The sequence below is a fragment of the Bombina bombina genome, chromosome 3 (assembly GCF_027579735.1).
Source record: "Bombina bombina isolate aBomBom1 chromosome 3, aBomBom1.pri, whole genome shotgun sequence".
Taxonomy (NCBI): Eukaryota; Metazoa; Chordata; class Amphibia; order Anura; family Bombinatoridae; genus Bombina; species Bombina bombina.
The window spans coordinates 863,559,135-863,577,633 of NC_069501.1; the positions used below are offsets into that span (position 1 = coordinate 863,559,135).

General features: G+C 38.6%; 1 protein-coding gene across 1 annotated transcript in view; it reads left to right on the forward strand.

Moving 5' to 3' along the window:
• The window catches only part of DZIP1 (DAZ interacting zinc finger protein 1), a 281,110-nt gene that overhangs the window by 216,657 nt on the left and 45,954 nt on the right, over nucleotides 1-18,499 (forward strand). Inside the window, exons 14-17 of the mRNA XM_053707838.1 lie at nucleotides 6,363-6,492; nucleotides 6,602-6,655; nucleotides 7,338-7,567; nucleotides 15,666-15,790. Of these exons, the coding sequence (XP_053563813.1) occupies nucleotides 6,363-6,492; nucleotides 6,602-6,655; nucleotides 7,338-7,567; nucleotides 15,666-15,790 (539 nt within the window). The remainder of the gene's footprint in view (nucleotides 1-6,362; nucleotides 6,493-6,601; nucleotides 6,656-7,337; nucleotides 7,568-15,665; nucleotides 15,791-18,499) is intronic.

Genomic DNA, 18,499 nt, shown 5'->3' on the forward strand with positions numbered 1-18,499 from the left:
ACTCTCATATTATTTCCCTATTCAGGTTAAAGTTAAGTCAAATCTCATGAGATCACAGTAAAAGAGTTCATGACCTCAGCACTGCTGATGCTGATTGGCTGCTGTTCATTTCTTCATTTTATTATTATTTTTTTTACCTGCAGCTGGGAGCAGCTGAGTGTAACTTTTTACACAGAACTTACTCTGCTGAGCTAAGGAGATTGCGAGGTAAAATAACATAATTTATGTAAGAACTTACCTGATAAATTCATTTCTTTCATATTAGCAAGAGTCCATGAGCTAGTGACGTATGGGATATACATTCCTACCAGGAGGGGCAAAGTTTCCCAAACCTTAAAATGCCTATAAATACACCCCTCACCACACCCACAAATCAGTTTAACGAATAGCCAAGAAGTGGGGTGATAAGAAAAAAGTGCGAAAGCATAAAAAATAAGGAATTGGAATAATTGTGCTTTATACAAAAAAATCATAACCACCACAAAAAAGGGTGGGCCTCATGGACTCTTGCTAATATGAAAGAAATGAATTTATCAGGTAAGTTCTTACATAAATTATGTTTTCTTTCATGTAATTAGCAAGAGTCCATGAGCTAGTGACGTATGGGATAATGACTACCCAAGATGTGGATCTTTCCACGCAAGAGTCACTAGAGAGGGAGGGATAAAATAAAGACAGCCAATTCCTGCTGAAAATAATCCACACCCAAAATAAAGTTTAATGAAAACATAAGCAGAAGATTCAAACTGAAACCACTGCCTGAAGTACTTTTCTACCAAAAACTGCTTCAGAAGAAGAAAACCCATCAAAAATGGTAGAATTTAGTAAAAGTATGCAAAGAGGACCAAGTTGCTGCTTTGCGAATCTGATCAACCGATGCTTCATTCCTAAACGCCCAGGAAGTAGAAACTGACCTAGTAGAATGAGCTGTAATCCTTCGAGGCGGAGTTTTACCCAACTCGACATAGGCATGATGAAATAAAGATTTCAACCAAGATGCCAAAGAAATGGCAGAAGCTTTCTGGCCTTTTCTAGAACCGGAAAAGATGACAAATAGACTAGAAGTCTTTTGGAAAGACTTAGTAGCTTCAACATAATAATACAAAGCTCTAACAGCATCCAAAGAATGCAATTATTTCTCCTTAGAATTCATAGGATTAGGACATAATGAAGGAACCACAATTTCTCTACTAATGTTGTTAGAATTCACAACCTTAGGTAAAAAATTCAAAAGAAGTTTGCAGCACCGCCTTATCCTGATGAAAAATCAGAAAAGGAGACTCACAAGAAAGAGCATATAATTCAGAGACTCTTCTGGCAGAAGAGATGGCCAAAAGAAACAAAACTTTCCAAGAAAGTAATTTAATGACCAAAGAATACATGGGTTCAAAAGGAGGAACTTGAAGAGCCCCCAGAACCAAATTCAAACTCCAAGGAGGAGAAATTGACTTAATGACAGGTTTTATACGAACCAAAGTTTGTACAAAACAATGAATATCAGAAAGATTAGCAATCTTTCTGTGAAAAAGAACAGAAAGAGCAGAGATTTGTCCATACAAGGAACTTGCGGACAAACCTTTATCTAAACCATCCTGAAGAAACTGTAAAATTCTCGGTATTCAAAAAGAATGCCAAGAAAAATGATGAGAAAGACACTAAGAAATATAAGTCTTCCAGACTCTATAATATATCTCTCTAGATACAGATTTACGAGCCTGTCACATAGTATCAATCACAGAGTCAGAGAAACCTCTTTGACCAAGAATCAAGCGTTCAAACTCCATACCTTAAAATTTAAGGATTTGAGATCCTGATGGAAGAAAGGACCTTGCGACAGAAAGTCTGGTCTTAACGGAAGAGTCCACAGCTGGCAAGAGACCATCCGGACAAGATCCGCATACCAAAACCTGTGAGGCCATGCTGGAGCTACCAGCAGGACAAACGAGCATTCCTTTAGAATCTTGGAGAATACTCTTGGAAGAAGAACTAGAGGCGGAAAGATATAGGCAGGATGATACTTCCAAGGAAGTGATAATGCATCCACTGCCTCCGCCCGAGGATCCCGGGATCTGGACAGATACCAGGGAAGTTTCTTGTTTAGATGAGAAGCCATCAGATCTATTTCTGGGAGTTCCCACATTTGAACAATCTGAAGAAATACCTCTGGGTGAAGAGACCATTCGCCCGGATGCAACGTTTGGCGACTGAGATAATCCGCTTCCCAATTGTCTATACCTGGGATATGAACCGCAGAGATTAGACAGAAGCTGGATTCTGGCCAAACCAAAATTCAAGATACTTCTTTCATAGCCAGAGGACTGTGAGTCCCTCCTTGATGATTGATGTATGCCACAGTTGTGACATTGTCTATCTGAAAACAAATGAACAACTCTCTCTTCAGAAGAGGCCAAGACTGAAGAGCTCTGAAAATTGCACGAAGTTCCAAAATATTGATCGGTAATCTCACCTCCTGAGATTCCCAAACCCCTTGTGCCGTCAGAGACCCCCACACAGCTCCCCAACCTGAAAGACTTGCATCTGTTGAGATTATAGTCCAGGTCGGAAGAACAAAGAAGCCCCCTGAACTAAACAATGGTGATCTGTCCACCACGTCAGAGAGTGTCGTATAATCGGTTTAAAGATATTAATTGAGATATCTTTGTGTAATCCCTGCACCATTGGTTCAGCATACAGAGCTGAAGAGGTCGCATGTGAAAACGAGCAAAGGAGATCGCATCCGATGCGGCAGTCCTAAGACCTAAAATTTCCATGCATAAGGCTACCAAAGGGAATGATTGTGACTGAAGGTTTTGACAAGCTGATATCAATGTTAAACTTCTCTTGTCTGACAAGGACAGAGTCATAGGCACTGAATCTATCTGGAAACCTAAAAAGGTTACCCTTGTCTGAGGAATCAATGAACTTTTTGGTAAATTGATCCTCGAACCATGATCTTGAAGAAACAACACAAGTCGATTCGTATGAGATTCTGCGAAAATGTGAAGACTGAGCAAGTACCAAGATATTGTCCAAATAAGGAAATACCAAAACCCGGTTCTCTGATTACAGACAGAAGGGCACCGAGAACCTTTGAAAAAATTCTTGGAGCTGATGCTAGGCCAAACAGTAGAGCCACAAAACTGGTAATGCTTGTCTAAAAAGAGAATCTCAGAAACTAAAAGTGATCTGGATGAATCGGAATATGCAGATATGCATCCTGTAAATCTATTGTAGACATATAATGCCCTTGCTAAACAAAAGGCAGGATAGTCCTACAGTTACCATCTTGAATGTTGGTATCCTTACATAACGATTCAATATTGATAGATCCGGAACTGGTCTGAAGGAATTGACCTTCTTCGGTACAATGAAGAGATAGAATAAAACCCCAGCCCCTGTTCCAGAACTGGAACTGGCATAATTACTCCAGCCAACTCTAGATCTGAAAAACATTTCAGAAATGCTGAGCCTTTGCTGGGTTTACTGGGACACGGGAAAGAAAAAAATCTCTTTGCAGGAGGTCTTAACTTGAAGCCAATTCTGTACCTTTCTGAAACAATGTTCTGAAACCAGAGATTGTGAACGGAATTGATCCAAATTTCTTTTAAGAAAACGTAATCTGCCCCATACCAGCTGAGCTGGAATGAGGGCCGCACCTTTATGGGTACTTAGGAGCTGGCTTTAGGTTTCTATAAGGCTTGGATATATTCCAAACTGGAAATGGTTTCCAAACTGATACCGCTCCTGAGGATGAAGGATCAGACTTTTGTTCCTTGTTGTGAGGAAAGGAACTAAAACGATTATTAGACCTAAATTTACCTTAGATTTTTTATCCTTTGGTAAAAAAGTTCCCTTCCCTCCAGTAACAGTTGATATAATAGAATCCAACTGAAAACCGAATAATTTATTACCCTGGAAAGAAAGGGAAAGCAAAGTTGACTTAGAAGACATATCAGCATTCCAAGTTTTAAGCCATAAAGCTCTTCTAGCTAAAATAGCTAGAGACATATACCTGACATCAACTCTAATGATATCAAAAGATGGTATCACAAATAAAATTATTAGCATGTTATAGAATAATAATAATGCTATAAAATTATGATCTGTTACTTGTTGCGCTAAAGCTTCTAACCAAAAAGTTGAAGCTGCAGCAACATCCGCTAAAAATATAGCAGGAGTAGAGACAGCCCCATTAACCTTAGGGATTTTGTCCCAAAAAACTCTAATCTGTCAGATGGCACAGGATATAATTGCTTAAAACGTTTTAGAAGGAGTAAATGAATTACCCAAATTATTCCATTCCCTGGAAATTACTTCAGAAATAGCATCAGGGAGAGAAAACACTTCTGGAATAACTACAGGAGATTTAAAAACCTTATTTAAACGTTTAGATTTAGTATCAAGAGGACCAGAATCCTCTATTTCTAATGCAATTAATACTTCTTTAAGTAAAGAACGAATAAATTCCATCTTGAACAAATACAAAGATTTATCAGCATCAACCTCTGAGACAGAAAACTCTGAACCAGAAGAACCATTATCAGTATCAGAATGATGATGTTCATTTAAAAATTCATCTGAAAAAAGAGAAGTTTTAAAAGACTTTTATGTATACTAGAAGGAGAAATAACAGACATAGCCTTCTTAATGGATTTAAAAATAAAATCTCTTATGTTATCAGGAACACTCTGAAAATTAGATGTTGACGGAACAGCAACAGGTAATGTAACAGTACTAAAGGAAATTTTATCTGCATTAAAAAGTTTGTCATGACATGCAATACAAACAACAGCTGGAGAAACAGATACCAAAAGTTTATAGCAGATACACTTAGCTTGGTAGCTCCAGCATCGGGCAGCGATTTTCCTGAAGTATCTTCTGACTCAGTTGCAACGTGGAACATCTTGCAATATGTAATAGAAAAAACAACATATAAAGCAAAATTGATCAAATTCCTTAAATGACAGTTTCAGGAATGGGAAAAAAATGCCAGTGAACAAGCTTCTAGCAACCAGAAGCAATAAATAATGAGACTTAAATAATGTGGAGACAAAAATGACGCCCATATTTTTTAGCGCCAAATAAGACGCCCACATTATTTGGCGCCTAAATGCTTTTGGCGCCAAAAATGACGCCACATCCGGAACGCCGACACTTTTGACGCAAAAAAACGTCAAAAAATGACGCAACTTCCGGCGACACGTATGACCCCGGAAACAGAAAAAACTTTTTGTGCCAAAAAAGTCTGCGCCAAGAATGACGCAATAAAATGAAGCATTTTCAGCCCCCGCGAGCCTAACAGCCCACAGGGAAAAAGTCAAATTTTTTAAGGTAAGAAAAAAATGATTGATTCAAATGCATTATCCCAAATATGAAACTGACTTTCTGAAAATAAGGAATGTTGAACATCCTGAGTCAAGGCAAATAAATGTTTGAATACATATATTTAGAACTTTATAAAAAAGTGCCTAACCATAGCTTAGAGTGTCACAGAAAATAAGACTTACTTACCCCAGGACACTCATCTACATGTAGTAGAAAGCCAAACCAGTACTGAAACGAGAATCAGTAGAGGTAATGGTATGTATAAGAGTATATCGTCGATCTGAAAAGGGAGGTAAGAGATGAATCTCTACGACCGATAACAGAGAACCTATGAAATAGACCCCGTAGAAGGAGATCATTGAATTCAAATAGGCAATACTCTCCTCACATCCCTCTGACATTCACTGCACGCTGAGAGGAAAACCGGGCTCCAACCTGCTGCGGAGCGCATATCAACGTAGAATCTAGCACAAACTTACTTCACCACCTCCATAGGAGGCAAAGTTTGTAAAACTGATTTGTGGGTGTGGTGAGGGGTGTATTTATAGGCATTTTAAGGTTTGGGAAACTTTGCCCCTCCTGGTAGGAATGTATATCCCATAAGTCACTAGCTCATGGACTCTTGCTAATTACATGAAAGAAATCTTCCTTTTTTACATTGAGTTGCTCAGGTGATATTTTCCTGTCATCTTTTTACAATTATACTGCATCAGTTTCAAGTGATTTAGCATATGAGTATTATGTCCCTTTAAGAAGAAATTGCATCATGTGAAATTGCATTCAGCGCTGCGGAATCTGTTGGCGCTCTACAAATACCTGATGATGATAATAATAATAATAATCATGTGGCGCCATGTGTGTTTTTATATTATACGCATTAGTTAATTTTTCTTTGGCTGTTACATTACATCCATGTTTTATGCTTATTCAGAATCTTCAATGTGTTTTTAGATTACTATGTACTCTTAAATGGTAAAAATATAAGGTTCGATGCAGCATTGTTACGGAATAATTTATTTCTTTTTTCTTCCCCCTAGTTAAATCCTATCCTATAGCAACTACAGACTCCAAGATATCAAAGTTAAAACCATCATTGTTACATTTTTCCCAGGATGAATTCAAGCCTGAACAACAGTACACAGTTCCTATTAAAAGTTCTACACCAAAGTAAGACCCACAACTATCTGGTTATTTGTGTGTTTTAATAAAAATAGATTTAAAACAAAAACTATAAGTACAAGGTTAAGAAACACCTTTTTTCCTCTCTATTTTGTAGACGTAAACCAGTTTCAAGCAAAGAAATCAGAGTGTTAAAATCCTCAAGCCTTACGTAAGAATTTAGCATTTTTATATATTTCTTTTCCTAATTCTTCTTTTAATGTTCAAAGTATCTAGGCTTTAATTTGAAAGAATACAACTTTATAAGTGTACACAAACACATGATTATCTTTTCTTTTTTTTTAGCAGAGGAAATACCCTCCTCAATATTTATTAAAGAATAAATACAGTAAGGTCTGTGCTAGACCTTCCTAAGTCCATAGAGTTACTGAATGTAACTGACATCTGTTGAGTGTTTATTCCAAAAATTCAGAGTTAAATATCAGAATAGGACATGTATATTAATCTGCTGCTGTAAATATGATCCCCAAAAAATGTTTGAGTCTGATCTTCATGGAGATGACTGTGAACAGAGATTACCACCTGTTTATACCTGTTTTGATCCACTTGCCCTGATTCACTTGCAGCAAGGGGAGTGGAATTGAGGAAGGTTTGACAAATTAATACCTGAATACATTTGTAATTAATGCATTGTGCAAACCTATTTAGAAATGAAAAGTTTTGTATTTTGTACCTTTTTTTGCTTTGACTAGTGAGTAACAAAAGCTAACCATCAAAAAGGTTTTAAATAAGATGGATAATAATTTCCATAAATACCGTACATTATGTATGTGTGTCTTGTGTTGTCCTACATCATATTTCTTACTATTTAACCGTTTTCATATTTGCTTTAGGACCTCACCATTTAGTAGTTCTGATGATGAATCTCATAAGAATGACACTCCTTTGTCATCATATAAATACCCTGTGTTGCTGAAGCCAAAAGATTGCATGAATAAGAGAGACAACATAGGTCTTGTTGCAACAGACAGCGAATCAGAAGGAAGTTTTCTAGAAGAGCTTGACAGAGATATAGCACACAGGCACAGAAGTCAGATGCCAGCTCCTGCTAAGCCACCAAGAGGTAATGGTCAGGAAATCAAGCTGGACTCAAAATAACCCAGGTTTAGACGTTTCAACTAAGTGGGCCATATTTTACGTATTTGTGGCTAGCAAAAACATTTTTCTGGGAGTAAGAAAATGCAATAATCTATAAAAGTATTGTGCAAACATTTTAGACAGGTGTGAAAAATGCTGTAAAGAAGGAATGCTTTCAAAAATAGAAATGTTAAAAGTTTATTTTTATCAATTAAAGGGATATTAAAAAAACAAATATTTTAAATCAAAGTAAATATAAAATGGAAAAGGTTGTGTAAAAAAACAGCAAATAACTTTCTTGCAAAATTAGCAGTTAGAAATTCTCAGTGTAGCTACTGCCCCAGTGTTTTAAAGGGATAGGAAAGTCATAATAAAACTTGCATGATTCAGATAGAACAAGTAATTTTAAGAGACTTTTAAATTTGCTTCTATTTTCAAATGTGCTTTGTTCTCTTAGTATCCCTTGTTCAAAAAGTATACACACATATCATACACTAGTGGGAGCTGCTGCTAATTGGTGCTTGCACACATTTGTCTCTTGTGATTGGCAAACTAGATGTGTTCAACTTCCTGCCAGTAGTGCAATGCTGTTCTTCAGCAATGGATAACAAGAGAATTAAGCAAATTTGATAATAGAAGTAAATTGGAAAGCTGTTTAAAGTGGGATGTTCTATCTGATTCATAAAATATTTTTTTTGGGTTTACTATCCCTTTAAGAGCAGAGGATTTTCAAAACCTGAGGTTTTTTTTCTTGTCACTTTTGAGAATGTGCTAATCTGACTCCCTGTTATCTAGCCTAGAAGTTTTATCACATCAGCCTAATATAAACCTTCCTGCAAAGGCCTCCTCCTCGTTCTATGGCTGTGTAGGGAAGCACAAATGTAATGTAAAAAATAAAAGGTAATATCCATTTAAATAGATAAATGATAAATATTGCAATGATTTCTGTTAAGTATAAGCAAATGTTCAGTGCTTTTTTTTATAACAAATACGAAACAGACTGTTTAACATCCCTTTAACAAAATGTCCACTTTCTCTAAAAGCTCAGAGATTTGAAATGGGTTGTGGTATTAACTAGCACAAACAGCTATTTCATATTTAAAAATAACCATAAAGGAGCAATTTCAAATACATTTTATACCCTGCAGCTGATGTAACAAGTCACTTGAAACTCATTTAAGGGTAAACCAATTTTACAGTACACTGTGCCTTTAAAACCAATGCTGCATTTAGTTCTGAATCTGGTTTCCAAGCATATAATGGTGCAAATAAAAATGTTATCATTTGAAAGTATTCTTGCACCGCTTTACAATGTTGCTTCTTATACTTTCTCTTAAGTCACATATATATGTTTAAATTAGTTATCACAATTTATATTGGTACATTTTCTGGGGTTTGTGATTTATGTTACACTATTTATTTTTTATTTACATACAGTATATATGTTTAGCTGTCTTGTAGATAAACTTGAAAACTGTGTGTGGCATAACTATATCTAAACATTTGCGATCTCCGAACAGATCTTTAATGGGTTTTATTTAGCATCTTTCTTAAAGGGACACTCAAGTCAAAATAAACTATTATGATTCAGAGAGAGCAGCAGTTTTAAGACACATTCCAATTTACTTCCATTATAAAATTATGACAGACTTTTTATATGCACATTTTCTGGGGAACAAGATCCTACTGAGCATGTGCACAAGGTCACAGACGTATACTAGTCTGATTGGCTGATGTCTGTCACATGATACAGGGGGCCTGAGGAAAGGAGAAACAATTTGCCAGAAAAAAATATTCTTATTTGAAATTCAGAGTTTGTCTTTCTCTTGTAAGGTGTATCCAGTCCACGGATCATCCATTACTTGTGGGATATTCTCATTCCCAACAGGAAGTTGCAAGAGGACACCCACAGCAGAGCTGTCTATATAGCTCCTCCCCTAACTGCCATATCCAGTCATTCTCTTGCAACTCTCAACAAACATGGAGGTAGTAAGAGAGAAGTGGTGAAATGTAGCTGTTATTTTGCTTCAATCAAAAGTTTATTATTTTTAAATGGTACCGGAGTTGTACTATTTTGTTCCAGGCAGAAAAATAAAAGAATCTGCCTGTGATTTTTATGATCTTAGCAGGTTGTAACTTAGATCCATTGCTGTTCTCACACATGACTGAAGAGAGAGATAACTTCAGCGGGGGAATGGCGTGCAGGTTATCCTGCTATGAGGTATGTGCAGTTAAGATTTTTCTAGAAGATGTGAATGCTAGAAAATGCTGCTGATGCCAAATTTATGTAAGGTAAGCCTGAATACAGTGATTTAATAGCGACTGGTATCATGCTTACTTTCTGAGGTAATACTCTTTTATATTTACAATATAAAACGTTTGCTGGCATGTTTAAACATTTTTACATATACTTTGGTGATAAAACTTTATTGGGGCCTAGTTTTTTCCACGTGGCTGGCTTAAATTTGCCTAGAAACAGTTTCCTGAGGCTTTCCACTGTGTTACTATGAGTGGGAGGGGCCTAATTTAGCGCTTTTTTGCGCAGTAACTTTTACAGACTGAGACATCCAGCTTCCTCCAGGAGTCCCCTGAATGCTATAGGACATCTCTAAAGGGCTCTTAGGCTTTCCAAAATCGCAGTTTGGTGTGACTGTTAAAAAACATCTATATCGTTTTTTTGATCCGTTTTTTGAACTAAGGGGTTAATCATCCATTTGCAAGTGGGTGCAATGCTCTGTTAGCTTATTATACACACTGTAAAAAATTTGTTTGATTTACTGCCTTTTTCACTGTTTTTCAAATTCTGACAAAATTTGTTTCTCTTAAAGGCACAGTACCGTTTCTAATATTTGCTTGTTAACTTGATTTAAAGTGTTTTCCAAGCTTGCTAGTCTCATTGCTAGTCTGTACAAACAAGTCTGACATAGAGGAAACTCCTTGTTCATTATGTTTAAAAGCCATTGTGGAACCCCCTCTTAGAATGTGTACCAAATGTACTGATTTCACTTTAAGCAATAAAGATCATATTCTGTCTTTAAAAAATTTATCACCAGAGGAATCTGACGAGGGGGAAGTTATGCCGACTAACTCTCCCCACGTGTCAGATCCGTTGACTCCCGCTCAAGGGACTCACGCTCAAATGGCGCCAAGTACATCTAGGGCGCCCATAGCGTTTACTTTACAAGACATGGCGGCAGTCATGGATAATACACTGTCAGCGGTATTAGCCAGACTACCTGAATTTAGAGGAAAGCGAGATAGCTCTGGAGTTAGACAAAATACAGAGCATACTGACGCTTAAAGAGCTATGTCTGATACTGCCTCACAATATGCAGAAGCTGAAGAAGGAGAGCTTCTTTCTGTGGGTGATGTTTCTGACTCAGAGAAGATGATGCAACCTGATTCTGAGATATCTACATTTAAATTTAAGCTTGAACACCCCCGCGTGTTACTCAGGGAGGTTTTAGCTGCTCTGAATGACTGTGATACAATTGCAGTGCCAGAGAAATTGTGTAGACTGGATAAATACTATGCAGTGCCGGTGTGCACTGATGTTTTTCCAATACCTAAAAGGTTTACAGAAATTATTACTAAGGAATGGGATAGACCAGGTGTGCCGTTATCTCCCCCTCCTATTTTTAGAAAAATGTTTCCAATAGACGCCACCACACGGGACTTATGGCAGACAGTCCCTAAGGTGGAGGGAGCAGTTTCTACTCTAGCAAAGCGTACTACTATCCCTGTCGAGGACAGTTGTGCTTTCTTAGATCCAATGGATAAAAAGTTAGAGGGTTACCTTAAGAAAATGTTTATTCAACAAGGTTTTATCCTACAGCCCCTTGCATGCATTGCTCCTGTTACTGCTGCTGCGGCGTTCTGGTTTGAGTCTCTGGAAGAGGCTTTACAGGTAGCGACTCCATTGGATGACATACTTGACAAGCTTAGAGCACTTAAGCTAGCCAATTCTTTTGTTTCTGATGCCATTGTTCATTTGACTAAACTAACGGCTAAGAATTCTGGTTTTGCTATCCAGGCGTGCAGAGCGCTATGGCTTAAATCATGGTCAGCTGACGTTACTTCAAAGTCTAAGCTGCTTAACATTCCCTTCAAGGGGCAGACCCTATTCGGGCCTGGTTTGAAGGAGATTATTGCTGATATCACTGGAGGAAAAGGTCATGCCCTTCCTCAGGATAGGTCCAAATCAAGGGCCAAACAGTCTAATTTTCGTGCCTTTCGAAATTTCAAGGCAAGTGCGGCATCAGCTTCCTCTAATACAAAACAAGAGGGAACTTTTTCTCAGTCTAAGACGGTCTGGAGACCTAACCAGACCTGGAACAAGGGTAAGCAGGCCAAAAAGCCTGCTGCTGCCTCTAAGACAGCATGAAGGAACGGCCCCCTTCCGGTAACGGATCTAGTAGCGGGCAGACTTTCGCTCTTCGCCCAGGCGTGGGCAAGAGATGTCCAGGATCCCTGGGCGTTGTCAATTATATCCCAGGGATATCTTCTGGACTTCAAGGCTTCCTCCTCAAAAGGGAGATTTCACCTTTCACAATTATCTGCAAACCAGATAAAGAGAGAGGCATTCTTACACTGTGTACAAGTGCTCCTAGTTATGGGAGTGATCCATCCAGTTCCAAAGGAGGAACAGGGACAGGGATTTTACTCAAATCTGTTTGTAGATCCCAAAAAAGAGGGAACCTTCAGACCAATTTTGGATCTAAAGATCTTAAACAAATTCCTCAGAGTTCCATCATTCAAGATGGAGACTATTCGTACCATCCTACCTATGATCCAGGAGGGTCAATTAATGACTACAGTGGATTTAAAGGATGCTTATCTTCACATTCCAATACACAAAGATCATCATCGGTTTCTCAGGTTTGCCTTCCTAGACAGGCATTACCAGTTAGTAGCTCTTCCCTTTGGGTTAGCTACAGCCCCAAGAATTTTTACGAAGGTTCTGGGGTCGCTTCTGGCGGTCCTAAGGCCGTGGGGCATTGCAGTGGCCCCTTATTTAGAAGACATCCTGATTCAGGCGTCAAATTTCCAAATTGCCAAGTCTCATACGGACATAGTGTTGGCATTTCTGAGGTCGCATGAGTGAAAGGTGAACGAGGAAAAGAGTTCTCTATCCCCCCTCACAAGAGTTTCCTTCCTAGGGACTCTGATAGATTCTGTAGAAATGAAAATTCACCTGACGGAGTCCAGGTTATCAAAACTTCTAAATTCCTGCCATGTTCTTTATTCCATTCCTCGCCCTTAGGTGGCTCAGTGCATGGAAGTAATCGGCTTAATGGTAGCGGCAATGGACATAGTGCCGTTTGCACGCCTACATCTCAGACCGCTGCAACTCTGCATGCTCAGTCAGTGGAATGGGGATTACACAGATTTGTCCCCTCTACTAAATCTGGATCAAGTGACCAGGGATACTCTTCTCTGGTGGCTATCTCGGGTCCATCTGTTCAAAGGTATGACCTTTCGCAGGCCAGATTGGACAATTGTAACGACAGATGTCAGCCTTCTTGGTTGGGGTGCAGTCTGGAACTCCCTGAAGGCTCAGGGATCATGGACTCAGGAGGAGTCACTCCTTCCAATAAACATTCTGGAACTAAGAGAGATATTCAATGCTCTTCAGGCTTGGCCTCAGCTAGCGACAATGAGGTTCATCAGATTTCAGTCAGACAACATCACGACTGTGGCTTACATCAACCATCAAGGAGGAACAAGGAGTTCCCTAGCAATGTTAGAAGTCTCAAAGATAATTCGCTGGGCAGAGATTCACTCTTGCCACCTATCAGCTATCCATATCCCAGGTGTAGAGAACTGGGAGGCGAATTTTCTAAGTCGTCAGACTTTTCATTCGGGGGAGTGGAAACTCCATCCGAAGGTGTTTGCGCAATTGGTTCATCATTGGGGCAAACCAGAACTGGATCTCATGGCGTCTCGCCAGAACGCCAAGCTTCCTTGTTACGGATCCAGGTCCAGGGACCCCAAGGCAACGCTGATAGATGCTCTAGCAGCACCTTGGTCCTTCAACCTGGCTTATGTGTTTCCACCGTTTCCTCTGCTCCCTCGTCTGAGTGCCAAAATCAAGCAGGAGAGAGCATCGGTGATCTTGATAGCGCCTGCGTGGCCACGCAGGACTTGGTATGCAGGTCTAGTGGACATTTCATCTTTTCCACCATGGACTCTGCCGCTGAGACAGGACCTTCTACTTCAAGCTCCTTTCATCCATCCAAATCTAATTTCTCTGAGGCTGACTGCCTGGAGATTGAACGCTTGATTTTATCAAAGCATGGTTTCTCCGAGTCAGTCATTGATACCTTAATTCAGGCACGAAAGCCTGTCACCAGCAAAATCTATCATAAGATATGGCGTAAATATCTTTATTGGTGTGTATCCAAGGGCTACTCATGGAGTAAGGTCAGGATTCCCAGGATATTATCTTTTCTCCAAGAAGGATTGGAGAAAGGATTGTCAGCTAGTTCCTTAAAGGGACAGATTTCTGCGCTATCTATTCTTTTGCACAAGCGTCTGGCGGATGTCCCAGACGTTCAGGCATTTTGTCAGGCTTTAGTTAGAATCAAGCCTGTGTTTAAACCTGTTGCTCCACCTTGGAGCTTGAATTTGGTTCTTAAAGTTCTTCAGGTGGTTCCGTTTGAACCTCTTCATTCCATAGATATCAAACTTTTATCTTGGAAAGTTCTTTTTTTGGTAGCTATTTCCTCGGCTTGTAGAGTTTCCGAGTTATCTGCCTTACAATTTGATTCTCCTTATCTGATCTTCCATGCAGATAAGGTAGTTCTGCGTACCAAACCTGGGTTTTTACCTAAGGTGGTATCTAATAAGAATATCAATCAAGAGATTGTTGTTCCGTCTTTGTGTCCTAATCCTTCTTCAAAGAAGGAACGTCTATTACACAATCTGGACGTGGTTCGTGCTTTAAAGTTTTACTTACAAGCTACTAAAGATTTTCGTCAAACATCTGCTTTGTTGTTGTCTACTCTGGACAGAGGATAGGTCAAAAGGCTTCGGCAACCTCTTTCTTTTTGGCTAAGAAGCATAATCCGCTTAGCCTATGAGACTGCTGGCCAGCAGCCTCCAGAAAGGATTACAGCTCATTCTACTAGAGCTGTGGCTTCCACATGGGCCTTTAAAAATGAGGCTTCTGTTGAACAGATTTGCAAGGCGGCGACTTGGTCTTCGCTTCATACTTTTTCAAAATTCTACAAATTTCATACTTTTGCTTCTTCGGAGGCTATTTTTGGGAGAAAGGTTTTACAGGCAGTGGTACCTTCCGTTTAAGTACCTGCCTTGTCCCTCCCTTCATCCGTGTACTTTAGCTTTGGTATTGGTATCCCACAAGTAATGGATGATCCGTGGACTGGATACACCTTACAAGAGAAAACATAATTTATGCTTACCTGATAAATTTATTTCTCTTGTGGTGTATCCAGTCCACGGCCCGCCCTGTCATTTTAAGGCAGGTATTTTTTAATTTTAAACTACAGTCACCACTGCACCCTATGGTTTCTCCTTTCTCTTGCTTCTCTTCGGTCGAATGACTGGATATGGCAGTTAAGGGAGGAGCTATATAGACAGCTCTGCTGTGGGTGTCCTCTTGCAACTTCCTGTTGGGAATGAGAATATCCCACAAGTAATGGATGATCCGTGGATTGGATACACCACAAGAGAAATAAATTTATCAGGTAAGCATAAATTATGTTGTTTATTATGTAATTCTACTGCATTGAGTACGGGCAGCGGATCGTTTTGTCTGCTGGCCCGTATGCATCATTACATACTCTGGTGCGTGTGTAATTTCCGCGTCTCTCGAACGGCCAATCATGTGAGAGAAGGCTCTGTCAATCACCCTGTGTGAGTTAGTTCAAGGTGATTTTTCTTTGCCACCTCATAGGCAGCGGTCTAATGGCTAATCCTTCTTACACTGGGGGAAGCAGGCTCGTCCGCAAGTGCTCTGGAGCAGCTTACGCTACTTAATACATGGAGCGGATTATATCCATGCTAATAAACAAAAACATTTTTGGGACCCTTGTAATATTTTTTTTTTTTTTATCACATAGCAACAGTGGTAAAAGAACTCTCGAACAAAACTGAAAAACAACCAGCATCCCGTGCATTTGATAATAAACCAGCAAATTATGAATGTCACTCCGTTGTAACAAAGGATGCAGTCATGGAATTAAAGGTACAAATGATTTTAATTTGTTTTTATATGTATGTGTGTGTATTTATATGTATGTATTATTATCTGTTATTTGTAGAGGGCTGTTATATATATATATATATATATATATATATATATATATAGTCACACAATATAAGAAACGAGTGCAAATCAAATCAGTAAACTAGCACCTTCTGTGCTTGTCCTGAATTCAGACATACCAATAAAATTGCCAAAAAGTGCACAAACCCCAATAGATGTCCGTTACTCGCCGGTTAATAAATCCAGTCTTTTTGTCAAACTGAGATAAAGCAAATTTAGCACTGAATGCGTGCTTCCTTACCCTTCACCTCTCACTTCTGGCTTCCGAGAACGAGGGACCGCTTGTCTCACGGGCAAAACTGCTCCTCGGTACCCTCCGCCTCCCTCGGCGTCTCCAGCCGGAAGTGCTCTGCAGGTGGCCCGGTGGTTCCGGGTGACGTCAACGGGTTTTCCGGGTCTTGCGGATTGGCTTATTGGCAGGACGTGCAGTATACAGCGGTATTGGCAGTGGATGTCAGGATAATAAGATAGATCATCAGAAGAAAAGATAATCCACGCCAAATGTAAAACTTGACCTTTATTTTCTTCGATTAAAAAGTTGCAAACAGTTGCAAATAAGGAGATCCTCACAGCTTAGCAGAGTAAGCGCAGCACTGGGCTTACGCGTTTCGGCGGTTAAGCCGTAGTCATAGCCTATGGCTTAACCTTAACTTAATATATATATATATAAAATGTGTGTGTGTGTATATACGGTATTAGTGATGCACCGAAATAGACATTTTTGCCCACCGAAATTTCGATGCATCCCTAGTGTGTGAGTGTATGTATGTGTGTGTGTGTGTATATATGTATGTGTGTGTGTGTGTGTATATATATATATATATATATATATATATGTGTGTGTGTATGTATGTGTATATATATATATATATATATGTGTATATACATACATATATACATATATATATATATATATATATATAAATAAAACAATTGGTGAGTAGAGTTACATTTACCTCTACTAGAAGCGTGACGTCACTGCGCCTGTGGGGATGCAACATGCAAAAGATGCTAGTTCAAATTACAACATAAAGGTGGAGCACCTCTGTTAGATTTTCACTAGATGGCAGTGTGCTGCAGAGAAGATGATATGTGCATGATATTTGAGAGTTAACTTGTACATCACAGGTGGTATAAATTAAGGTGCATCACCTGTATTCTATAGCATGAGTAATGGCTATGTAGGCCCGAAACGTCGCTATTGTTTTATGCTTTGATACTTCAATAAAGGATGTTTTCCTAAAGAAGCAGTGCTGGGAGTATTCTATTGCTATATATATATATATATATATATATATATACTGTGTACACACATACACACACACACACATATATCATATATATATATATATATATATATATATACACACATATATATATATATATATACACACACACACACACACACACATATATATATATTTATATATATATATATATATATATATATATATATAACATATTTTATGTATGAACTTACCTGACAAATTAATTTCTTTCATATTGGCAAGAGTCCATGATCTAGTGACGTATGGGATATACAATCCTACCAGGAGGGGCAAAGTTTCCCAAACCTCAACGTTGCCTCCTATGGAGGTGGTGAAGTAAGTTTGTGCTAAGATTTCTATGTTGACATGCGCTTCTCAGCATTTTGAAGCCCGATTCCTCTCAGAGTACAGTGAATGTCAGAGGGATATGAAGGGAGTATCACCTATTGAATGCAATGCTTTTCCTCACGGGAGATCTATTTCATAGGTTCTCTGTTATCGGTCGTAGAGATTCATCTCCTACCTCCCTGTTCAGATCTACGATATACTCTCATATTCCATTACCTCTACTGATTACTGTTTCAGTACTGGTTTGGCTATCTGCTATATGTGGATGGGTGTCTTTCGATTTCTCAATCTTATCCTGTCTCAGAAATCACTGTTGGATTCTTGCTGACTGATAACTTTTCTAGCAAAGATAAGAAAAACATATTCTTTTGGTTGTGGATTTAATTTTTCAGCAGAAAATGGCTGTTTTTATTTTATCCCTCCCTCTCTAGTGACTCTTCTGTGGAGTTCCACAGCTTGGGTATTATTATCCCATACGTCACTAGCTCATGCACTCTTGCCAATTACATGAAAGAAAACATAATTTATGTAAGAACTTACCTGATAAATTAATTTTTCATATTGGCAAGAGTCCATGAGACCCAGCCTTTTTATGGTGGTTATGCTTTTTTTTGTATAAAGCACAATTATATTTCCAGTATGCTTTGAAAGAAATTTATCAGGTAAGTCTTACTTAAAATTATGTTGGCTTTATATATATAATATTTTTATATATATTATATAGTTATAGAGAGAGGAGGTAGAAACTGAATAAGTGACTATACACACAAGACATGGATTTCAGCACTTCATTTTATTATAAATGGCTCAATTAACCTTACCAAGAAAATGGTTTATCACAGTGCTTTTTTAGATCGTGCATATACAATACAGGCAGGATAGCCCCATAGAGTTTGTCAAGACAAATGAACCAACAATTACTCAGTCGTTTATGCTTTGTAACCCTAAACATCAAAGGTAAAGTGAACAAGCAGTTGCTAAATCCGGTAATACCTTAACAAAACAACACCTC